The sequence below is a fragment of the Paroedura picta genome, chromosome 7, assembly GCF_049243985.1.
Source record: "Paroedura picta isolate Pp20150507F chromosome 7, Ppicta_v3.0, whole genome shotgun sequence".
NCBI lineage: Eukaryota > Metazoa > Chordata > Lepidosauria > Squamata > Gekkonidae > Paroedura > Paroedura picta.
In genome coordinates this window covers 2,691,532-2,717,331 of record NC_135375.1, presented here as the reverse complement: position 1 = coordinate 2,717,331, position 25,800 = coordinate 2,691,532, and the positions used below count along the sequence as shown (strand labels likewise).

The following is a 25,800-nucleotide window of genomic DNA, read 5'->3' as shown; positions in this document are numbered from 1 at the left end:
AAAGTGTGTATCCAACCTTTGCTTGAAGACTGCCAGTGAGGGGGAGCTTACCACCTCCTTCCCCCCCCCCCTGATATCTAGCCTATATCATTGTACTTGTAGTTTAAACCCATTACTTCTTGTCTTCTCCTCTGCAGCCAACGGGAACAGCATCCTGCCCTCCACCAAGTGACAACCTTTCAAATACTTAAAGAGGGCTATCATGTCCCCTCTCAGCCTCCTTTTCTCCAGGCTGAACATTCCCAAGTCCCTCAACCTATCTTCATACGGCTTGGTCCCTTGGCCCCAGATCATCTTCGTCGCTCTCCTCTGTACCCTTTCAATTTTATCGACGTCCTTCTTGAAGTGAGGCCTCCAGAACTGCACACAGTACTCCAGGTGTGGTCTGACCAGTGCCGTATACAATGGGACTATGACATCTTGTGATTTTGATGTGATGCCCCTGTTGATACAGCCCAAAATGGCATTCGCCTTTTTTACCGCTGCATCACACTGCCTGCTCATGTTTAGTTTACAGTCCATAAGTACCCCAAGGTCTCGTTCACACACAGTGTTACCTAGAATCGTATCCCCCATCCATTTATATCTCGCCCTTCCAAAACTCAGGGCGGGTAACAACAAAAAACCAAATACAAAATGTTAATTTATGCCCCAACTAAAATCCCAACAGGAGAGAGGGACATAGCTGATCTTCAGCCAGCCTTCTCCCTTTTTCTCCTAGTGGTGAGGCTGGCCATATGTGGTAGATACTATTTCTGTAATCTAAAACTCACTCCACTACAGGAGCAAGCAGCTGAGTTTGTCGTGCTTGTTTATCCGGTTGGCAGAGTTTAAATATGCAAGGGAGCGCAGAACCATCTGCTTAAAAGAATGAACTGGCTTCACTGAGAAGGGAAACAAACTTTGTGAGTACGTTTCCTTTCCCTCCTTAGTGTGTGTGGAATTGGGTTAGCTATATTGAATTTTGCCACTACTCTTGTCTTAACTTTTGTATTAATTGTATTATGTTTTATCGGGCTTTTATTGTTTTATGGGATTGGTTTTTATGTGACCCGCCTCGAGCCTCCGGGGGGAGGTGGGATATAAATTAAATAATAATAATAATAATAATAATAATAATAATAATAATAATAATAATAATAATAATAATAACAATAATAACAATAACAATAACAATAACAATAACAATAATAATAATAATAAACGAAGAGAGCGATAGTCCTCACTTGGTGAAGCAATCCTCCCAAATTTCAGTTGGGGAGATTTCCTGTATTCTATATTTTCCTATATGTCATGTATCGTTTTTTCTTTTCTATTAATAATATTAATAATGTTATTATTATTAATAAAAATTTAATGAATACAAATGTTTGAAGCCTGAAGGGGCCTTTTGGCCTAGGGATGCTGGCCTTCGGGTGGAGATCAGAGTCCCTGGAAGAATGGCCACTTCGGGGGACGGACTGTGTAGTATTGTACCCCACTGGGACTCCTACCTTTTCCACACCCCACCCTCCCTAGACCAAAATCTCTGGGAATTTCCCAAACCAAAGCTGGTTGTCCTGTTCTGTAAACATTATGGTGAACTCTGGTTCAGGACAGGGGTTGCAGTTGCCAGCTTGGGGCAGGGAAATACCTGGAGATTTTTTGGGGGGAGCCTGGACAAGGTGTGGCTTGGGAAGGGACTCAGGGGGATGCATTTACCAGAGGGCCCGTCTTTCAAAGCAGCCCTTTCCTCCAGGGGAACGGATCTCTGTAATCTGGAGAGGAGCTGGAATTCTGGGGGAACCCCAGGTCCCACCTGGCGGTTGGCATCCATACCGGCCAATTTCACGGGAAATCTCCAGGTCCGACCTGGAGGTTGGCAACCCTTAAACAATGGCCCATTAGAATTCCCAGTAGGGGTGACAGTCTCCAGGTGGGACCTGGGGATCCCCTGGAATTAGAGCTCATCTCCAGACTAAAGAGTTAGGTTCCTTTGGGGAAAGCAGCTGTGTTTTTTTTTCAGGGGTCCCTCCCTCCCCCAAATTCTGCCCACCCTCGGCTTCACCCCCAAAGCCTCCAGCCATTTCCTAACACGGATCTGGCAACCCTTGTTGCCAGCCTCTGGTGAGGCCTGCAGCTCTCCTGGAATTACAACTTATCACCAGATGACCAAGCTCAGTTCACCTGAAGAGGGTAGGCTGAAGGGCATTGAACCTTGCTGATGCCCCTCCCCAAAGCCCCGCCTCCCTATGCTACACCCCCAAATTGCCAAGAATTTCTGAACCCAGATCTGGCACAAGTATCCCTGATTCAAGGTGGCATGGCTCCATCTAGACCAGGGGTGGCCGAACTGTAGCTCTCCATATGTCCTCCGACTACAATTCCTATGAGTCCCTGCCAGCATGTGGGTAGGGTTGCCAGTTTCCTGTGTGGAACCCCCTGGAGGTTTGGGGTAGAGCCTGGGGTGGACAGAGACCTCAAAGGGCAGCTGTGCCCCAGGGTCTGTTCACAGAGTAGAAAGATGCAATGGGCTGGCGAAGCAGCGGCCGCTTAAAGAATAACTTGTTTTATTGGGAAACAACTTTCGAAAAAGAGAGGAGAGAGAGAGTCCTAACAGTCTAACTGACTAACTATTCTTCTGGCGGCAATCAGGATTTGAAACTGAACCACTCAGATCCTAATCTAAAACTCACACCACTCCCCCACACTGGCTTTCATGGACCGACTGCTATAGAAGAATAGCAAGCAGCCAGGCCTGGGTTTGTCATGCACAGTTATCCTTCTGGCAGAATTTAAATATGCAAGAGTTGCAGCACCAGATACTTAAAAGAATAAAATGGATCATAGAATCGTGGAATCATAGAGTTGGAAGGGGCCACACAGGCCATCTAGTCCAACCCCCTGCTCAACGCAGGATCAGCCCTAAGCATCCTAAAGCATCCAAGAAAAGTATGTATCCAACCTTTGTTTGAAGACTGCCAGTGAGGGGGTTTCCTTGAGAAGAGAAACAAACTTTGTGAGTAAGAGAGGAGAGAAATAGTCCTCACTGACTAACTGACTAATGTTCTGTAGGCCATCAAGGAGGAAGAGCGCTCAAAGGAGCAGGAAGTCTCCAACGGAGCCAATCAGGGCACAGGAAAAAAAAACTGTGAAAACTACCACCAAGTTCCTAATCTAAATATGCTCACTGCACATCCCCCCAATGCCCCCTGTGGAATACTCTCCATAGGCTGTTAAATTATGCATGCTACAGATCTTGCAATCTCCAACAGAGTCAAGTCTCCAAAACATCCAGAAGTTCCTCCAGGGGAGCTGATCTCTAAAGTCTGGAATTGAACTGCAATTCTTGGAGTGTGTGTGTGTGTGGGGGGATCTCCAGGTCCTCCCTGGAGGTTGGCATCCCTACCTGCTGGGCTTACCTTTGCTGTTGCCATCTGGGCCCCGAAGGATCGTGCACTCTTCGATGTTTCCGAAGGCCTCAAATAACCTGCGCACGTCGTCTTCTGACTGCTGCTTGTTGAGCATGCCCACAAAGAGTTTTCTGTCTTCTGGAACAAAATAAAGAGATGCTTACCATATTTCGGAAGGAATGGGAAAGCAGAACAGACTCGGGAGAGCAGCAGCGGCCAGGGCAAGTTTGGGGAGGGCAACGTCTCCGGGGACTGTGAATGACAAAAGGGGGGGGTCCCGAATGAATCGGTGGTCCGAGAAGCAGCCGCAAAGCAATGTCAACTTCCCCCACCCTTCGGGAGATGGAGAACTTTCACTGGTAAGGAAATCGAATTTCGAAAGCAGGTGTGTTTTAAGAACATCAGAAGAGTCCTGCTGGTCCATCTAGTCCACCTTCTGGTCTCAGACACTGGCCAATCAGTTCTTCCCGAAGGCCAACAACAGGGCATGGAAGTTGAGGTCTTACCCTGATAAGAACCTAAGAATAAGGTGACCATATTTCAAGATTGGCAAAGAGGGATGCCACTGACGGGGGCTTGCCAACCTCCAGATTTGGACTGGAGGTTTGGACTGGAGGTCTGGAATCACCGAAGGCCTGCACAGCTTGGAGACAACTGGGGGTTGCCGACCTCCAGCCCCAGCCTGGAGTTCTGGAATCATCCTTAATTAATTATGGGTAGGACAGGTTGGATAGGGGCATAATCCATTTGGAATTTGTTGGGTAAGTATTTAAATTAATTAGGGTGTAATTGGGTAGGTATTTGAATCGATTAGGGGTCAGATCAGAACGGGTAAGGGAGCAATCAGTTAGTGTTAAATGAATTGATTGGGGAATGTTGTGGGTTTGTTAAGGGTTTGTGGGTGTGCTTTTCTCAAGGACTTAACGTTCAAATGAGCCTGTTTGATACCTGCTTTTCTTATGAGGCAGAATAATCCCTAGTAATTTTAGATCATCTTTTGAGACAAGAAATCTAACTGAAGTCGTCAACTTTCCGAATGTCGCTGCTGCTTACCAGGTTTAGGGTTTTAATTGTAACATGACGTCTAACTAATTAATATTTAATTTTTAAAATGTAAATATTTCAGTTTCTGCAACGTATGACATCTGGTGTTGTGCTTAATTTTGCTGAACTGGTGTGGCGACTCCTGAAGTTAAGTGATATGTGGCGATGGTCATAAAGCGTTTAAAGAAACAGGTAAGTATTGGGACCTAAATATTGACAGATGAATTGCTGAAAAGGCAGGAAAGAGTTCTAACAGTTTCCAGCTTTCTGGATGAAAATGGCAGAACAGTTTGCATTTTGCAGGATAGGTTTAGCAGCACGGTGGCATTTTCTTGCTGGCATCTTATTTTCCAAAGACTTTTTACACTTTTATGTATTGCATTAATAATTGTGAAGTTCTTTGGTGCAGCCCAGCCTTTTAAAGCATTAAAATCCCCCCCCCCACAAATATCACCATGAAAACATGAAAAATTCTTTTCTAGAGTACATACAGCACTGAAGATTGAAGAAAGTATCAGCTGATTCATTTATTGATTTGGGTGTATTCTGCTTTAATTTTCATATGTATTTTCATGTCTTCGTACCTTATATATTTTGTGGGCCATCTGATGTTTGTTTGTTGCTGTGATTGATGGAAAACAGTAACAGGGTAGATATCTTCACATTCTGTAGTATTACACTGACCTCTGGCCCTCATCCTTCCCAATAGAAAGTGTGAGTTCTTCTCAGGTGCTGTACTGATACAAGGCTTAAGAATTGCATATGTCCAGTTCTTTGTTATAGTTATTCTTCCACTTGCTTAGTCTACAAGCACGTGTAACTCAGAAGTAAGAGCCACTGAATTCCATGGGATGGTACTTCAAAGTGTGCATAGGATTGCAGCTCAAGTCTGTTTTTAATTCCTTTCACAATCAGCACTCTTATGGCACAGTCTTATACGTGGACAATTCCTGTTCTTCAGAAATACATAACCTCTGGCTCTCACTAGTGACCTTCAGCCCCCTGCAGAAATGTGCCTGTATGGTGAATGACTGCTACAAAAGTCTTAAGAAGCCTTGAAATATATATTTTGTGGTAGACAGAATTTTAAAACAACGCATTTTAAGTAAGGGGATGAAACTAGCTCCCCATTTTGCAGAAAAATCTCAAATGTGAACCCAGGCCTGGTAAAAATCTTCTGAAAAGAAACTACAGCATAAGATTAAGTTGTTTTAATTCCAATACTATGTGCAGTTCCTAAACTGATCTTGTATACTTGTATTGCCAAGGGCCCTACAATGAAACAAAATCCTGCTATGACTCAGGCACCCTCTTTCTCCAGCCTACCTTACAGGGCTGTGGTGAGGATGATTGACTAGCAGCGAAGGAGAGACCTGCTGGACTAAAGGCACAGCCTCCTGCCTAAATGCCAAGAATCGGAGGGGAGAATCACAATAATCACCCAAATTGGGGGGCTCTGAGCGGGTCCTCCACCCCGTCCCCTCCCTTACCTTCCTGCCGGCTCTGCAGTCCCCTCTACGCCTGGCCAGGCTCGCTCTTGTGGGGTGGAGCTCACCGATAAATTAAAAAAAATTGCAGAACGCTGCGGGACACTTGGAAAACACCAAGGGATGTGGGGCAAATGCCCCCAAATGCGGGACTGTCCTGCCAAAGGTGGGACATCTGGTCACCTTACCTAAGAAGAACCCTGCTGGATCAGACCAGGGTGACCATCTAGTCCATCATCTTGTCTCACACCAGTTCCTTTGGAGGACCAAAACCTCTGAATGCAGAGGTTCCCATGGCTAGTAGCCCTTTACAGAGTTGAGAAATTCCAGGAGATTTGGGGGTGTGGGATATATCTCCATACAGGCCATAGGAGCTGCCATTTTCTCCTGCGAGGGGGGTCTGAGCATTGTGGTCTTGTGATCAGTTGTTATTCTGGAAGGGGACTTCAGGTTGCCCCTGGGGGCTGAGAAAGTTTTGAGGCAGCCCCCTAGAATCAGAATCACCCAGAGCTGGGAGAGACCACCGAGGGCCATCCAGTCCTGCCCCCCCACTTTCTTGGGGCCTTAAAAACCACACCCTCCTGACAGGGGCTCATCCAATCCCCTCCTCAAAACTTCCAAAGAAGGATACTCCGCCACCCTCCAAGGCAGCAGACTCCATCTACATTCAGCCTTCACCCTTAGAAGCCGCTTTCTAATATTTAAGTGGAACCTCCATTCCCGTCATTTGAACCCATGACTCCCAGCCCTCGTCTCTAAAAGCTGCAGGAAACAAGTGGTTCCCCTCTTCGTCTACCTTCTAACGTAGTTAAACGCAGCTGATTCTGTGAAGGTTCAAGGGGGTGGCAGGTGACAGTGGATGAGCAATAGGGATGTGAGTGTCCTGCATAGTGCAGGGGGTTGGACTAGATGACCCAGGAGGTCCCTTCCAACTCTATGATTCTAAATTCCACCTCAACCTCCGGAAGAAGTTCCTGACAGTCAGAGCAGTTTCTCAGTAGAACAGATTTCCTCGGGAGGTGGTGGGTTCTCCATCTCTAGGAATTTTTAAACAGAGGCTGGATCACCATCTGATGGAGAGGCTGATTCTGTGAAGGTTCAAGGGGGGTGGCAGGGGGCTGGACTAGATGACCCAAGATGTCCCTTCCAACTCTATGATTCTATGATTCCCCTTGGCTTCCTCTTCTCCAAACTACACAGACCCACCCCTCCCCACCTCACCTCGAAAGACGTTGATTCCAACCCCCCCCCCCCTGACCAATTTCTCAATATCCTTCTTGAACTGCAGTGCCCAGAACTGTATTCCAAATCAGGTCTAACTAAGGGGGAATAGAGTGGAATTAGAAATTCTCTTGCTTTAGGTTCTGTGCTCCTAACCATCCTAATATCATATTAGCATATTTGGTTCGTTGCATTGAGGGAGGGGGGGGGGGTGTTGGCCACCCGTGTGCAGCTGTCAGATTTCATCTGCGCCGTTCTCAAGCTTCCCTCCTGGTGTTTATGGGAAGATCCGGCACCTTCCCAGGTGCAAACAGGGGTTAAATTATTCCTTGTTCTATTTGTATTTAAATGTTCCGCTCTGATGAGAAGTTGTGAAGCAAAGGTGTCAGACAAGTCGGGGAGAACTGCGCACCAAACGGCAGAAGCCAGAGGGGGGGCGGGCCCAGAGGTGGGAAGCGCTGATGAATGCGGCCGCAGGGGCCGGTGACTCCACGGGGCCAGGGGCACAAAGGTGTCCAGAACTGCGAGGGGCAGGAGCAAAAATCATACGGGGGAACGTTGGCATTATCATATAGATGGCTCGCCGCTTCTCGTATAATCCTGGCGTGTGTGCGGAACCCGAGAGCAAGGCTTAGGCAAGAAAAAAGGAGCGGAACCCTTCTAGAATAAGGAAGCGACATTTCGGGAGAGAAGGAAGGATTCTCCCACAGTGACCCAGCCAGGGAGGGGTAGCGATTTCAGATTTATTAATGCGCGGTGCAAATGATCTTGCGTGGAGTGGCAAAGAGCTTTGTGCGTTATGACTAATGATCGTTAAAACCTAAGTCTACCGTTGCTGTCATGTTTCAGGGTACTCTTTTACATTGTAACCCTTCCTGCCCCAAACCAGATATTGCTGGACCATTAAACTCATGCCACTAGGAGTGGTGAGCTGGGAAGCTAAGGAGGGTCTGCCCTGTTTGGTAACTGCATGAGTTTCCTCTCAGGAAGACCAGGGACATAACATGGAGGTGGTGATGGTGAACCCTCTTGGTGTATCTTTTGTCCTGTCCTGGATGGCCCAGGTCAGCCCAATCTCATCATATCTGGGAAGCTGAGCAACCAGTGGGTGGGTCAACATGACCAGAAGGAAGGAAGGAGTAGTGTCAGGAAGGAAGGAAGGAAGGAAGGAAGGAAGGAAGGAAGGAAGGAAGGAAGGAAGGAAGGATGATGAAGAAGAAGAGTTGGTTCTTATATGCCGCTTTTCTCTACCCAAAGGAGGCTCAAAGTGGCTTACAGTTGCCTTCCCATTCCTCTCCCTACAACAGGCACCCCATGAGGTGGGTGAGGCTGAGAGAGCCCTGATATCACTGCCCGGTCAGAACAGTTTTATCAGTGCCGTGGCGAACCCAGGGTCACCCAGCTGGCTGCATGTGGGGGAGCGCAGAATCGAACCTGGCATGCCAGATTAGAAGTCCGCACTCCTAACCACTACACCAAACTGAAGGAAGGAAGGAAGGGAGGGAGGGTGGAAGGGAGGGAGGGAGGAAGGAAGGAAGGAGGGAGGGAGGGAGGGAAGGAAGGAAGGGAGGAAGGAAGGGAGGAAGGGAGGGAGGAAGGAAGGAAGGAAGGAAGGAAGGAGGGAGGGAGGGAGGGAGGGAGGGAGGGAGGGAGGGAGGGAAGGAAGGAAGGAAGGAAGGAGGGAGGGAGGGAGGGAAGGAGGGAAGGAAGGAAGGGAGGGAGGGAGGGAGGGAGGGAAGGAAGGAAGGAAGGAGGGGGGAGGGAGGGAAGGAGGGAAGGAAGGAAGGAAGGAAGGAAGGAAGGAAGGAAGGAAGGAGGGAAGCAGGGAGGGAAAGAATGAGGTAAGGAAGGAAGGAAGGAGGGAGGGAGGAAGGGAGGAAGGAAGGGTGGTGGTTGGGAGAAAGACATATTTTTCTTGCACCGGAGCCGTGATGCTTTGGATCCAATTAAACTTTAGCTTTTAAAGATTTGGGCTGAAGTAATTGAAACACTTCCCAAAAGTTGCCTGAGCCACGGCGGCCTTATCTCACTCCGGCTTGCTGTATCATTCATGGCTTCCCCCCAAGCCGAAGACGGCGCCTCCTTAATATTAAAGGCCGTGATTAAATGGGATTCGCCAAAAGACAAAAGGCCGAGAAACCTGCCAATTGTTAATCCCTCTTTCGCCCGTGCTTAAAAATTCCATTTCCTTCATTGGGAGGAAGGGGGGAGCAGCCGGCTCGCCTGGGCCTCATTGAGATTCTGGCTTCACAGGCTGGCCTCCCTCCCTGCCTCCTCTTGACGTTGGAATGTATTCCTTTATTACCATTATTACAGCTTTCTGATTGCATTAAAATTCATCCACACGCTCCCCTCCGCATTTCCCACTTTTCTTTTTTGGCCAATTCTTTAACTAATTCCTTTTTTTTTTTTGGACTTAAAAAAGAGAGGCCCCCCTCCCCAATTTTAAATTATACAGAATAGCATTCGAAAAAACTCCCATAAGAAAAAAGGTTCTTTTTTGTTCCTTTGCTTTTGTAAGCTTGTCTGATTCCCTTCTCCTCGAGAAACAAGCAGAAGGAAGGAAGGGAGGCAGGGAGGATGGGAGGGAGGAAGGAAAGAGGGAAGGGATGAAGGAAGGCAGGAAGGAAGAAAAGAGGGAATGGAGGAAGGGATGAAGGAAGGCAGGAAGGAAGGAAGGAAGGGATGAAGGCAGGCAGGCAGGAAGGAAGGAAAGAAAGAAGGGAGGAAGGCAGGCAGGCAGGCAGGCAGGAAGGCAGGAAGGCAGGAAGGCAGGAAGGAAGGAAGGAAGGAAGGAAGGAGTGAGTGCAGGGCAGGGGAGGGGAGGGGAGGGGAGGGGAGGAAGGAAAGAGGGAAGGGATGAAGGAAGGCAGGAAGGAAGAAAAGAGGGAATGGAGGAAGGGATGAAGGAAGGCAGGAAGGAAGGAAGGAAGGGATGAAGGCAGGCAGGCAGGAAGGAAGGAAAGAAAGAAGGGAGGAAGGCAGGCAGGCAGGAAGGCAGGAAGGCAGGAAGGCAGGAAGGCAGGAAGGAAGGAAGGAAGGAAGGAAGGAAGGAGTGAGTGCAGGGCAGGGGAGGGGAGGGGAGGGGAGGGGAGGAAATCAGCAGTGATTTCTTTCATTAAACCTAGTGCATACTTCCTTTGTTCCCTGACTTGTGTGATTTCAATATTTCTAGGAGATAACAGTAGAAGAGCAGGATTCGAGATCTGCAGCATCCTAGGGTCTAACAAGATTTCCGGAGTATGAGCTTCTGAATGTCAGAGGCCCAACAGTCAGTTACATTTAAGCCTCGAAAGGGAACCTTGCTGGTCTGTAGTAGAAATGGACCAGCAGGAAGGAGCTCACAGGCAGAGCCTCTGCTTGGCATGCAGAAGTCCCCAGATTCGATCCCCTGCATCGCCAGTTAAAAGGACCAGGCATTGGATGGTGGGAAAGACCTCAGGGATCCATTGGCAGATCTTCTCGGCAGGCAGAAGGTCCCCAGTTCAATCCCCAGCATCTTCAGCCAAATGGACCGGGCAGTAGAGGGTGTGGAGAACTTCTGCCTGAGAACCTTCAGAGCGGCTGCCAGTGTGAGTAGACAATACGGATCTTGAGAGACCGGTGGTCTGACTCAGTATATATTTTGTAAGATAATAAATAGGTTCCATAGACTATTGTTTTTCTTGATATGGAATTACTGATTGGACACATAAAGAATGTAGGAGTGAGCAACTCAGTATGCCTGGACATTGGGATGTGCTACATCAATCTAATGGGTGTCTAGATGTTATCTCGCTGAATGTGATGCCTCTCTTTGTCTTAACCAGGGAGCTGCCCTTCTCTGTCTGCTTTGTCCTCTCATGGCCTTCCATGGAGATGCTTGTTATTTTGTCCTCTCCCTCTCTCCACATGGCCTTCCATGGAGATGCTTGTTATTTTGTCCTCTCCCTCCCTCCACATGGCCTTCCATGGAGATGCTTGTTATTTTGTCCTCTCCCTCCCTCCACATGGCTTTCCATGGAGATGCTTGTTATTTTGTCCTCTCCCTCCTTCCACATGGCCTTCCATGGAGATGCTTGTTATTTTGTCCTCTCCCTCCTTCCACATGGCCTTCCATGGAGATGCTTGTTATTTTGTCCTCTCCCTCCCTCCACATGGCCTTCCATGGAGATGCTTGTTATTTTGTCCTCTCCCTCCCTCCACATGGCCTTCCATGGAGATGCTTGTTATTTTGTCCTCTCCCTCCTTCCACATGGCCTTCCATGGAGATGCTTGTTATTTTGTCCTCTCCCTCTCTCCACATGGCCTTCCATGGAGATACTTGTTATTTTGCCCTCTCCCTCTCTCCACATGGCCTTCCATGGAGATGCTTGTTATTTTGTCCTCTCCCTCCCTCCACATGGCCTTCCATGGAGATGCTTGTTATTTTGTCCTCTCCCTCTCTCCACATGGCCTTCCATGGAGATGCTTGTTATTTTGTCCTCTCCCTCCCTCCACATGGCCTTCCATGGAGATGCTTGTTATTTTGTCCTCTCCCTCCCTCCACATGGCCTTCCATGGAGATGCTTGTTATTTTGTCCCCTCCCTCTCTCCACATGGCCTTCCATGGAGATACTTGTTATTTTGTCCTCTCCCTCCCTCCACATGGCCTTCAATGGAGATACTTGTTATTTTGTCCTCTCCCTCTCTCCAAATGGCCTTCCATGGAGATACTTGTTATTTTGTCCCTCCCTCCACATGGCCTTCCATGGAGACAGGCGCCCCCTGCTGGCCTCCCCAGTAGAGACAATGCCCTCATACTCCCACACACCTTGCTGCATTACAGTTTCTTGTGCGATCATTCTCATTGGATGTCTCCTTCCTCCCTTTCTCATGGCACCTTGTTTGGCTTTCCACAGGCCGGGTGATTTGCTGGCAGGGAATACCTGGAGATGCCTTCTACAAGAGATTTGGCTCCCTAAGTGTGCCAAAGCGGGTTTCTCTTTGCTCTTTGAAATGTGACAGGCCAAAGGAGATGGCAGGGAGGGGGGTCGGGTGAGGGGTGCCATGCCTCCCCTGCCCAGCACCCTGTTCCTTTACGGTTCGTTTGCAAAAATGTTTATGGGCAGCGATGAACCTTGAACATGCTATGCCTTGTTTATTGGGGGTGGGGGAGGCAGCAGTGACTAGATCACAGATCACCCCCCCCCCCCGGCCTGGTTATTATCTATAGAACCAGAAGAGCCATTGAGGCCTCCGTATGGACAAGGAAATACAAGCAGGTTATCCAGCAGAAAGCTCCATAAAGGAAAATGCCCCGTCTGAGTAAAAGCACCAAAATTGCAATCAATGAAACAATCACAGCCCGTATTCAGCAATGAGCACAAACAGTTGAAAACTCCAAATGCATTCTAATAATACTGATAAATGGTTGTTCTAAATATCTATAACAGAGAAATAGAGAATCACAGAATCATAGATTTATGCGGAGGAGTCATAGAGACAATCTAGTCCCACCACCTGCTCAGTGCAGGATCAGCCTCCAGCATCCAGGGGAAGGATCTGTCCAGCCGCTGCTTGAAGACAACCAGTGAGGGGGAGCTCCCCACCTCCTTAGGCAGCCCATCCCACTGCTGAACTAGACTCATAGACTCCTAGAGTGGGAAGGGGCCACAAAGGCCATCTAGTCCACCCCCTGCTTAGGGCAGGGTCAGCCTCCAGCACCCAGGAGAAGGATCTGTCCAGCCACTGCTTGAAGACAGCCAGTGAGGGGGAGCTCCCCACCTCCTGAAGCAGCCCATCCCACTGCTGAAGTACTCCGACTAAGAAATTTCCCCCCTGATATCTAGCTGGTACCATTCTCCGTGTAGTTTAAAGCCAGGTCCTCTCCTCTTCTGCCAACAGGAACTGTTCTTTTCCCTCCTCCCCAAACAGCACTTTCCTCAGAATTCATCCCTGAATTTCTGAGAATTCCCCAGCAACCTTGTCACGAAGGGTGAGCAGATGATGGGCCTGGCCTTCTCTGCACATTTCCCAAGAGATGCCGTCCACATAAGGCGCCTGTTCCCTTTCATGCTCACTCAGCCCGTTGGGTTTGTTGAAGGCAGCTGTGAGATTTCAGACCAGACAAAAGCAGCTGGATTTCCTCACCCAGTGATGAGTTAACTGATGGGACTCCCTGCCACAGGATTTGGGCTTTAAAGGGGGATGGACAAATTCAAGGAGGGCAGATCCATTCAGTGCTGTTACCCAAGAGAGCTAGAGACACATAGAATCATAGAATCACAGAATCATAGAGTTGGAAGGGGCCATAGAGGCCATCTAGTCCAACCCCCTGCTCAACGCAGGATCAGCCCAAAGCATCCTAAAGCATCTCTCGGAAGTATCTGAAAAGTTGTCTCTTGGAGGAGGGCAGGAAGAGGTACCTGTTGGCAATGGAGGACAGGACACACAGAAATGGCTTTAAGCTACACATAGAATAGTGTGTAGTTTAGAATAACAGGAGGGGAAATTCTTCACACTTCAGCAGAGGAAGGGGCTGCCTAAGGAGGTGGGGAGCTCCCCCTCACTGGCAGTCTTCAAGCAGCGGCTGGACAGATCCTTACCCTGGATGCTTTAGGCTGATCCTGCATTGAGCAGGGGGTGGGACTAGATGGCCTGCATGGCCCCTTCCCACTCTAGGATTCTAGGAGTCTAGTTCAGCAGTGGAAGGGCCTGCCTAAGGAGGTGGGGAGCTCCCCCTCACTGGCGGTCTTCAAGCAGCGGCTGGACAGATCCTTATCCTGGATGCCTTAGGCTGATCCTGCATTGAGCAGGGGGTGGGACTAGATGCATGGCCCCTTCCCACTCTAGGATTCCTGGAGTCTAGTTCAGCAGTGGAAGGGCCTGCCTAAGGAGGTGGGGAGCTCCCCCTCACTGGCCGTCTTCAAGCAGCGGCTGGACAGATCCTTATCCTGGATGCTTTAGGCTGATCCTGCATTGAGCAGGGGGTGGGACTAGATGGCCTGCATGGCCCCTTCCCACTCTAGGATTCCTGGAGTCTAGTTCAGCAGTGGAAGGGGCTGCCTAAGGAGGTGGGGAGCTCCCCCTCACTGGCCGTCTTCAAGCAGCGGCTGGACAGATCCTTATCCTGGATGCTTTAGGCTGATCCTGCATTGAGCAGGGGGTGGGACTAGATGGCCTGCATGGCCCCTTCCCACTCTAGGATTCCTGGAGTCTAGTTCAGCAGTGGAAGGGGCTGCCTAAGGAGGTGGGGAGCTCCCCCTCACTGGCCGTCTTCAAGCAGCGGCTGGACAGATCCTTATCCTGGATGCTTGAGGCTGATCCTGCATTGAGCAGGGGGTGGGACTAGATGGCCTGTGTGGCCCCTTCCCACTCTAGGATTCTAGGAGTCTAGTTCAGCAGTGGAAGGGGCTGCCTCAGGAGGTGGGGAGCTCCCCCTCACTGGCGGTCTTCAAGCAGCGGCTGGACAGATCCTTATCCTGGATGCTTTAGGCTGATCCTGCATTGAGCAGGGGGTGGGACTAGATGGCCTCCATGGCCCCTTCCCACTCTAGGATTCTGGGAGTCAAGTTCAGCAGTGGAATGGGCTGCCTAAAGAGGTGGGGAGCTCCCCCTCACTGGTGGTCTTCAAGCAAAGGTTGGATACACACTTTCCTTGGATGCTTTAGGATGCTTAGGGCTGATCCTGCGTTGAGCAGGGGGTTGGACTAGATGGCCTCTATGGCCCCTTCCAATTCCATAATTCTGTGATTCTGTGATTCTATGACATCCGGACCATCGTGAAGTCAACGCAAAAAGCGGGCTATATAAATGGATCATTGTTCCAATCCCGCAGGGATCCGAAAACCGACTTGAATGGCAGCACACCGACAATGGCATTCAGACTCACTATGCTATTTATGAAACATGAAATTAAAACAAAAAGACCTTCCTCCCCCTCCCCCTCCAGATCCTTTTCTTTTTCTGAACGATGCAAAACATGACCATCTTAGCTCAGCGGGTGGGGGTGGCTTGGAGGGAGGTTAGTGGAGACAGGGGCGCGAAACGCACGCTCCTCTTCTCGCTGGAGCTGCATTTCACGGAAAACATTCAAAGTGGCTGCTGAGTGGTAAACAGGTTTATGGGCTGTAAGTGAGAAATCAAATCTGGGAGCGAGAGGGAAGGCGGGGAAGGGAAAGAGAGAGCACAAGCGTTCCAAATTACAGAGCAATTGTGCGTGTAGAAGGGGGGGGAAGGAATAAAGCTTTGGAAATAAAGGGATAAATGACGTTTGTTTGTTGCCTGAAGCCTGGCGCTGTCCCCCCCCCAAATCCCTCCCCCCAAGAGACTCAGAAGCAAGTTGGACTTGAGGTGAACTCATAGATTTTTTTCTTCTAGGCCGCTGAAATATTGGGATCTCAAGTCAGCAGGAGTGGCGACAACTGCAGGGAGCATCCCTGGGAAACAGCGATGTTGTTCCGGGTGCACGAGGTAAGGGCTGTAAGCTCAGGGGCAGAGCTTCGGCTTGGCATGCGGAAGGTTCCCGGTTCAATCCCCGGCATCTCCAGCTTAAATGGACCAGGCAGGAGGTGATAGGAAAGACCTTGACCTGAGACCCTGGCTCAGTGGCAGAGCCTCTGCTGGGCATGCAGAAGCTCCCAGGTTCACTCCCTGGCTAAAAGGACCAGACAGGAGGGGGTGAGAAAAACCTTGACCTGAGACCCTGGCTCAGTGGCAGAGCCTCTGCTGGGCATGCAGAAGCTCCCAGGTTCACTCCATGGCTAAAAGGACCAGACAGGAGGGGGTGGGATAAACCTTGACCTGAGACTCTGGCTCCGAGGTAGAGCCTCTGCTTGGCATGCAGAAGACCCCAGATTCAATCCCCGGCATCTCCAGTTGAAAGGACCAGACAGGAGAGGATGGGAAAGACCTTGACCTGGGACTTTGGAGAGCTCCTTCCAGTCTGAAGAGACAATACTCTACCAAGGGTCTGATTCAGTGTGAGGACTCTTCATGTGTCCACGTGGTGATGTGAGGTCCCTGAGTGGGGTCAGTTTTGAGGGGTAGCTATGCGGATCTGCAGTGGGTGCTAGATTTGAGTCCAGTGGGACCTCAGAGATGCTCGGGGGAGGTGTGAGGATTGAGAGTCCTCAGATGGGACCATTGAAAGGCCTCAGATACTAGCTGGAATGGAGATCCCTGAGTCCCTATAGCCCAGTATGAAGGTGGGAGAAGAGCTGTGGCTTGGGCACCTTCTTTGCCGCCCCTTCCCTTCCTTTACAGTGCCCGCCTGTTCTTCAGACAGCAATAAAATGACTCGTAGATCTCAATTCCTACCTATATTTGATAACATTTGGAGCTGCATGCCAGGAAATTGAAGAGAAGCCCCCATGCAGGTAATAGCCAAGTGACCCTAATCAGGGTTCTAAAACAGGCAAATCAATGTGCAGAACAATAGTCAATTTCTAATAACTGCATGATAAATCAGAAGGTGGCCATCATTTTCTCTAGAGAGCCAGTTTGGTGTAGTGGTTAGGAGTGTGGACTTCTAATCTGGCATGCCGGGTTTGATTCTGCGCTCCCCCACATGCAGCCATCTGGGTGACCTTGGGCTCGCCACGGCACTGAGAAAACTGTTCTGACTGGGCAGTGATATCAGGGCTCTCTCAGCCTCACCTACCTCACAGGGTGTCTGTTGTGGGGAGAGGAAAGGGAAGGGGATTGGAAGCCACTTTGAGACTCCTTTGGGTAGAGAAAAGCGGCATCTAAGAACCAACTCTTCTTCTTCTTCAGTAATATCAGGACTCTCTCAGCCTCACCCACCTCACAGGGTGTCCGTTGTGGGGAGAGGAAAGGGAAGGCGACTGTAAACCGCTTTGAGCCTCCTTCGGGTAGGGAAAAGCGGCATATAAGAACCAACTCTTCTTCTTCTTCTTCTTCTACTGCAATGCCACCACAAAGGCCAGATTCAAGAAAATCAGAAGAGCCCTGCTAGACCAGACCAGTGGTCCACCTAGTCCAGCAACCCATGTCATGCAATGGCCAGCTAGTTCCTTTGAAGAGCCAACGACAGGTCACAGAGGCTGAGGACTTCATAAGAACATAAGAGCCCTGCTGGATCTGACCAGTGATCCATCTATTCCACCGTCTTGTCTCACTCAGTGGCCAGCCAGTTCCTCTGCAGGACAATAACAACAGGGCAGAGAGGCTGAGGCCTTCATAGGAACATCAGAAGAGCTTTGCTGGATCAGGCCAGGGAAGGTCCATCTGGTCCAGCAACCCGGCTCACCCAGTGGCCAACCAGTTCATCTGGAGGGTCAACGACAAGGCATAGAGTGCAAGGTCTTAATAAGAACACCAGAAGAGCCTTGCTGGATCTGGGCAGGGGTCCATCTAGGCCAGCATCCTTTCACACACACTGACCAAACCAGTTCCTCTGGAGGTCCAACAGCAGGGCACAGAGGCCAAAACCTTCCCTAATGTTGCCTCCTGGAGTTGGGATTCAGAGAGTAACTGCTGTTGATAGTGGAGGTTCCCATTTGTCACCATGTCTAGCAGCCACTGGTAGACCTGCCCTCCTGAATCTAGCAAATCCTTGTTCAAAATTTGTCTATGCTTGTTGCCATCTCTGTATACTCTAAATCTCCACAAAAAAGCAAAAACAAAAAAATAACCCACATTCTCTGCATTAGCTCCATGAAACCAGAAACCAGAGTTTCAATCAGAAGGAGGGGTTAGAAACACAGAGATTGAAAGGGAACCCCAAGGGTCATCTAGCCCACCCTGGCATAATGCAGGCAGTCCAGAGCTACCCCCACTCCCACAGTGACCCCCACTCTATGCCCAGAGACTGATGCATGTTTACTTTTTAATGCAAGTTCCCCAAGTCCAAAATGAGAGTGGAGTCTTTCAGCGGCACCGTTAAGACCAAGAAAATTGAATTCTGGGTATAATCTATAAGCTCTTGTTTGCATGCACCCTTCTGCAAATATGGACATGCACATGAACGCTTAGATCCAGAACTGAACTTTCTTGGTTTTAAAAGGCACCACTGGAATCAAACTTTGTCCAGCACAAGTATGTGTTGGAACAAAAGCTTAATTGGACTTTCTTGGTTTTAAAGATGCCACTGGACTCCTTTCATTCTATTGCTTCTGATCCACACAGTTACCCACCTGCATCTTCCCCGTGAGGACTCTGTCCTCATCTCGTCCAGATGTTACATGCACAACTGTGCACACGTGGATGCGTGTGAAAGGGGGGAGATTCACCCCCAAAGGTGGCAAGATGGGAATGTCCCTCATGGGAATTGTAGGCCCCTGGGCTGACCATGCCTGTTTATCTCCTTCCTCTCTGAGATTTTCGCATGGATAAGGAGTGGAGGAGAGAGATGGTAACCTGATGGAAAGGCCTGGGGGTCGCGGGAGGAGGGGGGGGGAAGTGAGCAGATAATAAGAAAGCCCTCTTCTGCCCCCAGCCTTTATGTGTTTCATGGGAAGGCTCCCCACCGAATGATCCTGTCGCCCTGCAGGGAGGCGTGTAATAACTGAAAATACGGTGTCAAAAGGGATTTTTCAGGCCTTGACAGCTCATAAATTACAGTTCGTTGACTTCTTCTTGGCTCTAGATTTAAATTAATCGGCAGCCAGATATATAGTTTTCATTTTCCCCTGTCCTTAAAAAAAAAATCTTTCCTCTTGCTCAGGAAATGCCATGCAAGTGCCGCCGTCCCGTGCCTATTCAAACACACTTTGGAGCCAGAGCTTCTGTCTGCCGGACAAAGGTTGCAGGTGGGTCTGGAATTCGGATCGGGGTGCGTGTGTGTGAGGGTGGGCCTCCGTGGAGGTGACAGCTCTGCAAGAGCTTGGCTGGAAGTGTGTTATGTGGGGATCGCCGCTTTCCCCAAAATTAATTTAGAAAGTGCAGAGGAGAGGACACGCAGTAATGGGTTTAAACTACAAGTACAACCATATAGGCTAGATATCAGGAAAAAGTTTTTCTCAGTCAGAGTAGTTCAGCAGTGGAATAGGCTGCCTAAGGAGGTGGTGAGCTCCCCCACACTGGCAGTCTTCAAGCAAAGGTTGGATACAGACTTTTCTTGGATGCTTTAGGATGCTTAGGGCTGATCCTGCGTTGAGCAGGGGGTGGGACTAGATGGCCTGTATGGCCCCTTCCAACTCTATGATTCTGTGGTTCTATGAATAGGCTGCCTAAGGAGGTGGTGAGCTCCCCCTCACTGGCAGTCTTCAAGCAAAGGTTGGATGCACACTTTTCTTGGATGCTTTAGGATGCTTAGGGCTGATCCTGCGTTGAGCAGGGGGTGGGACTAGATGGCCTGTATGGCCCCTTCCAACTCTATGATTCTAGGATTCTATGATTCTATGAAAGCTTCTAGCAGCGGTGCACACAAAATTGAGTGGCCAAGCTTTTTGACCCTGTGCTCCATCAGTTTATCCAACTCCCTCTTAATGCTCTCTGGTCTTGTAGCTACCACCAATTCCTGTGGCAGGGAGTTCCTCAGATTAACGATTCCCCGAGGGAAGGACTTCCTTTGAGCTCTTCCATGCTTACAGCTCCTCAGTTTCATGGAGTGCTCAGGAGTTCTTGTATCACGAGATAGGAAGAGGACTTCTTTCTCTACCTTCTGTGGCCCATGCTTGATTTTGCAAACCTCTGTCCTGTCACCCCTCAGGCGTCCTTCCTCCAGTCTAATGAGCCCCGCCCCCTTTAGCCCCTCCTCTGTTGCCCGTCTCTTTGTAAGCCCTCCCATCACCTTCACTTCTTATCTGCCCAACATAGTCTGAGAAGGGAGAGGGAGCTCTGGGAAATGAGGGTTGGGAGTGTCCTGCATAGTGTAGGGCAGGGGTAGTCAAACTGCGGCCCTCCAGATGTCCATGGACTACAATTCCCAGAAGCCCCTGCCAGCATTCGCTGGCAGGGGCTTCTGGGAATTGTGGTCCATGGACATCTGGAGGGCCGCAGTTTGACTACCCCTGGTGTAGGGGATTGGACTAGATGACCTAGGAGGTCCCTTTCAACTCTATGATTCTAGGATTCTATTATTCTATGAGTCAGAGTTCAGAGAACGATAGATGAATTGGCATTGAGGAAGAAAGAAGAATAAAGGTTTTTTAAAATACTATTTTCACTACCTGAAGGAGCCCCAAAACGGCTAAACAAACCCCTTTCCCTTCCCCCCCCCCTGCAAAGACCCCCTGTGAGATAGGTGGGACTGAGAGAGCTCTGAGAGAACTCCTCTGTGAGAACAGCTCACAGGGGATTGTGACTAGCCCAAGGTCACCCAGCTAGCTTCATGGGGAGGGCGAGTGGGGAAACAAACCCAGATCTCCAGATTAGAGGCTGCTGTTTTGAGCTACCACACCATGCTGACTCCCATGTGACCAGACGAACATGCAGGTAAGTGCGCAGGAAGTTGCAAACTGGGGCCGCGCCAAGGCAAGCAGAGGAGGGGAGCCCCCCTCCCAAAATCTCTGTCCAAACCCCCTGAATCCTGGAGCCGGTCCATCAAACCAAGAACCCAATCTCAAGGTGCCTGTCTCTGAGATCCACAGGGCACGCGATCCTGCAAACACCAATGAGGGCAGCCCAGCACTCTGCCCATGGACACAGCCAGATATCCTTGTGTGTGTGTGGAGGGGGGGGGCAAACAAAACACCCCTCCCTCCCCAGGACTTCCTGTCTTTTTTCTCAAATCCACCAGCACTAGCCTGCCTGCACTGACTCACCTCGGACGCGAAGGTCACCCAAAGACACCCTGTGACCCGGCGCTATTCTACCGTCCGGGCCTCATTAGCTAGCTGAGGTCGGAGAGAGGCTGATTATCCTGATGCCGTTTTAACAAGCTCGCTCCTCCGACACCCCCTTCGCACCAGTTCGCTTCCTGAAGCCCGAGGCTTTTCAAAAGACGCCAATGGCCGCTGGGGGAAGGAGCTGCCTTCCAAAGCAAGTTCTGAGCCCTTCCCGCTACTCCAGATGCATGAATCCCCTCAAATTGGCTTATTGCCATTGGCACTCGCTCTATGGGTCCTCCTGGGACTGGTCAGGAAGGCAGACACATTATTCTGAAACAGAAGACTAAGAGTCATGCCCAGTGGCCCCTGATGGACCGACAAGATCTCCAGGGTGTCAGATTTTGATGGTCAAACCTCCCTCCCAGCTGGATTTGAACCCAGTAGCACCATGTAGACCAGGGGTAGTCAAACTGTGGCCCTCCAGATGTCCATGGACCACAATTCCCATAAGCCCCTGCCAGCGAATGCTGGCAGGGGCTTCTGGGAATTGTAGTCCATGGACATCTGGAGGGCCGCAGTTTGACTACCCCTGACGTAGACCAACAAGACTTCCAGGGTGTCAGCTTTCAAGAGCCGGACACCTTCCTTGGTATCTAACTTTGACTCTTGAGAGCTTATGCCCTGGCAATCTCATCGCTCCGTAAAGTACTGGACTCGAACCATGCTCTTGAAAGAAGAAGAGTGGGTTTTTATACCCTGATTTCCTCTATCCGATGGGTTCTCAAAGCGGCTTCCAATCGCCTTCCCTCTCCCCGCAACAGACACCCTATGAAGCTGAGAGAGCCCTGATATTCCTGCTTGGTCAGAACAGCACGATCGGGGCTGTGGCGAGCCCAAAACCATCCAGCTGGCTGCATGTGGAGGAGGAGCAGGGACTCAAACCCGGCTCATCAGATTAGAACTCAGCTCCTAACCAGGACACCGAACCATTCATATGTTTTGGTGCAGCCTCCTCTTTTGGCTGACCACCGCTCTCCAAGGTGCTGAACCCAGAGGGGAGAGGACCTTTCTCCACCCCTAGGAACAGAGGGCCGAATTAGACGGGAAGGCCACTTCCTGCTGCTGCCTGCAGAAAGTCCTTTTAAAGCCCACCCAGATGAGGTGTCCTCATCCCCCTCTCAGGCCTTATCAGTTGCCGAAAAGGCTACCTCCACCAAGCATGTTCTGAATTATTCACAGAGTGGCGCATATGTTGTGTCGCCAGGAGATCCAAGGCTTGTCTGGCAAGAAGTAGTTTAAACCCATGACTGCAGGTCCTCTCTTCCACGGCCAGCCGTAACCTTTCCCTTCTCTCCTCCAAGTCACAACCTTTCCGATCCTTCAAGAGAGCCCTCCTGTCCCCTCTCAGCCTCCTCTTCTCCAGGCTGAACATTCCCAGGTCCCTCAACCTTTCCTCTAGGCCCCCAGGCCCCGGTTCATTCTTGTTGCTCTCCTCTGCCCCCTCTCCATTTTGCCCACGTCCTTTTGGAAACGAGGCCCTCAGAACTGTACGTGGGACCCCTGATGCTGCATACAACAGGACTAGGACATCTGTTGATTTCGAGGTGATGCCTCTCTTGATACAGTTCGAGATGGCACTCATCTTCTTTACTGCGGCATCTCTCTGCCTGCTCATATTTAGCTTACAGTCCACAAGTACCCCAAGATCTTGCCCACATACACGGCTAGCCAGAAGTGCATTGGGACCCGCAGCCCCTGAGCTCTCTCCCCCTCCCCTCGTCCATACAACGCTCTTTCCATTTTAAGCCCCTCACTCATAGGCCTGGGTCGAGGCCTGACATCGGAGGCAGGCTCCCCCGAATGCAATTCCAACACGAGACCTGCCGGTGCGTGGCCCACGGCTGCCTCGATGATTGCCAACCCCCCCCCTCCCATCTGTTGCTTCTTCAGTCCTCCTGCCTCCATCTCACACTCCCTTTGTCTGATTAAAATAATACCCCCCGTCCAATTCGAGGCTTTTACGGCTCTGCAAAGAGGATTTCTGCCGAGAGCCGAGTGGCGGGCCTGACAGCCAAATGAGATAACCCTTTACACCATTTGTCACTGTGCCCAAAGTCCCCCCCCCCGTCCCCCCTTTCCCCCTGCATTTCAGGAGAAGAGCAATAAACGGGGAGAGATGCCATTGTGCCTGAAATCCAGAGCCCTCTAAACAAATGGAGGGGTTTAACACAACGCCGTCGCCGAAAAGGAATTAAAACACACACACACACACACACACACATCCAACCCTGTTGATCGTCAGCTGTGCTGTGTTTATTGGAGGAACCAATTGGATAATTCGATACAATTAAACTCGGAAAAAACGCACGGAAATATGATGTTTATTCCTCTCCCGCTTCCGTTCCCTTAATTGAATGTTGTGGTTTGTAAAGTGCGACAGTGTTCCTAATGTCGTGCCGTAGCCAAGTGAAACCCATTTAAATCACACTCAATGGGTCAGACGCAACATTACGGCATGCGCGACTGAGCCGCACCTGTATTCCCTTGGCGGAGGCGTCATTAACGAGCGAAAGGGAGCCTGTGCTTGCCGGGAGCCAAGCAACAGAAGATGGAGGCATGCCGCCCCTCGCTTTGGGGATGCCAGCGGGTCACTGGACCGCCCGGCGGGCCCTCGGCCAGGGGTGGGGGCTGGGGAAGCCGCAGCCAAATCCAGGATCCCCCCAACCCAGGGAAGGGGCGTGTGGCTTCGAACCCCGCCCTCTAACGAAAGCAATCCCAAAAAGAGCAATTATTTCTCAAATGCAGAAACAATTAAATCGCAGCGCGGAGAAGGAAGAGGACTCCCGGGAACCGAGAAAATGGGCTGCTGGGTGGGAATTGTGGGTTATCGGCACCAAATGCGTCATTACAGGTTTGGAGCACAGTCGTTGGGGAAACAGAGCACATGGAGGCTGGAGGCCTGGTAGAGCATGGGGACAAGCGGCGAGAGGCCAGGCTCTCTGGGTCAGAGTCCAGCCGCACCTTACGGACCGGTAAGATCTTCGGAATGGAAGCTTTTGAGAGACCAGCCTATTTCAGCAGTGGAATAGGCTGCCTAATAGTTCAGCAGTGGAATAGGCTGCCTCAGGAGGTGGTGAGCTCCCCCTCACTGGCAGTCTTCAAGCAAAGGTTGGATACACACTTTTCTTGGATGCTTTAGGATGCTTTGGGCTGATCCTGCATTGAGCAGGGGTTGGGCTAGATGGCCTGTGTGTCCCCTTCCAACTCTATGATTTCGTGATTCTGTGATTCTATGATTCTATGATTCTATGATTCTATGATTCTATGATTCTATGATTCTATGATTCTATGATTCTATGATTCTATGATTCTATGATTCTATGACCAACCTCCTTTGGCCAGATATGATGCCTTTAAAAAGGACCGTACCACAAAAATCTTGTTCCTCTCCATGGTGCCGCTCAGCTCAAACCTGGCTCTTCCATGGCCGAGCAAAACGGCTAACCCTCCAAAACCATCGTCGTAGGAAGCCCAGGCCAACAGCCCAGTTCCAAAGAGGGCGAATCTCACGAAGGACCTGTTTGGTCCAGCCCTTTAACTGAGAAAGCCGCCAAGCTCGGCTGCAGAGGGGGTGCTGAGGACGGCGAGAGAACAGCTTTCTGCACGTGCCTAGAAGCACCCTCCCCATTGCTGCTGCTTCACAGCTCTCCCTGGGAGCTGAAAGGACTCAACGGAGGCAACTGTACTTTGGCCATGTGAAGAGTCACTGGGAAAGGCAGTCCTGCGAGGAACAGCTGGGACACAAACCTGATGGTGAAATATAGATTAGTCCCATCTATCATGTTTCCATTAGCCACTTAGGGCTGAGAAAGTTGGATGATGAAGAAATTGGGCAGGAGGAGAGTTGATTCACTTGGACTCTGGTGTTGGGGAAGGCTTCTGCCGGTTCTGTGGCCAGCAAAAGTCACAAACAAGGATATACTGCAGCACATAAAGCCTGATCTATCCCCGGAAGGCAAAATCACCAAACTCAAGCTCACTTCCTTAGGCTGGATTGGATGGACCCACACTGGTCTGACCCAGCAGCGCTCTTCTGATGTTCTTCGGAGAAAGGCCTCAGCCTCTGTGTCCTTTTGTGGGCCCTCCAGAGCAGAAGTAGTCAAACTGCGGCCCTCCAGATGTCCATGGACTACAATTCCCAGGAGCCCCTGCCAGCATTCACTGGCAGGGGCTCCTGGGAATTGTAGTCCATGGACATCTGGAGGGCCGCAGTTTGACTACCCCTGCTCCAGAGGAACTGGTTGGCCACTGTGTGAGGCGGGATGCTGGACTAGATGGACCCTCCCTGGTCTGGTCCAGTGTTCTGTTTTGTGTTTATGTTAAGTAGAACCTTAGAGATCAACAAGATTTTGGGGGATGAGTTTTCAATTGTCAAATGTATCTTCCTCAGATGTGACAGAGAAGGCCTCTCTGTAATCTCGAGAGAGAGTTTCCTCTACGTATCGTGTTCGGATCAAGAAATACCCTGCAGATGTGATGAATGTGGCGATCATGGACAGCCACCAATGGGGAAGTCACCCCAAAAGGCCCTTCAGGAACTTCAATAGAAAACCCAGCAGAATCGCTTCAGTTCTCCCATCAGAATGTTTTTGCAGCCAGAGAATCACAAATGCCGCCCGGGTGAGGGACGGGGCTCTGCTTCTTGTTAAGGAGGCGATGCGGGGAAGAAAGCGGGAAGCTTTTAACCCCTGTCAGTCACCTGTCTGCATCACAAACGACATCTCTGCCTCGAGCTGATGGGATGCTGTTGCCCAGAGCGAGGCTGACAGCTTTTCATTTTGCCAAAAAAGAACTTTCCTTTTTTTAGTTCTTTTCTTCCATCTATTCATGGTGAAAGCTCGCATTAAGGAATCTTGCCTGCCTGCCAGCCTGCCTTTTCTTTCTTTCTTTCTTTCTTTCTTT

The 25,800-nt window shown here is 50.2% G+C and overlaps 1 protein-coding gene across 11 annotated transcripts in view; it reads right to left on the bottom strand.

The window, feature by feature from the left end:
* CELF4 (CUGBP Elav-like family member 4) overlaps positions 1-25,800 on the bottom strand; it is a 725,765-nt gene that overhangs the window by 101,223 nt on the left and 598,742 nt on the right. For 5 of the 11 annotated variants that reach the window (XR_013232951.1, XM_077346528.1, XM_077346533.1 and 2 more), the window contains exon 4: positions 3,402-3,530. The exons of 2 other annotated variants lie outside the window; for them this stretch is intronic. Coding sequence is in view for 8 of the 9 variants with exons in the window: in XM_077346528.1 (XP_077202643.1) it covers positions 3,402-3,530 (129 nt within the window). In the remaining variant the exon portion in view is untranslated. The remainder of the gene's footprint in view (positions 1-3,401; positions 3,531-25,800) is intronic. 4 more of the 11 variants (XM_077346531.1, XM_077346535.1, XM_077346532.1 and 1 more) reach the window with 1 other exon arrangement.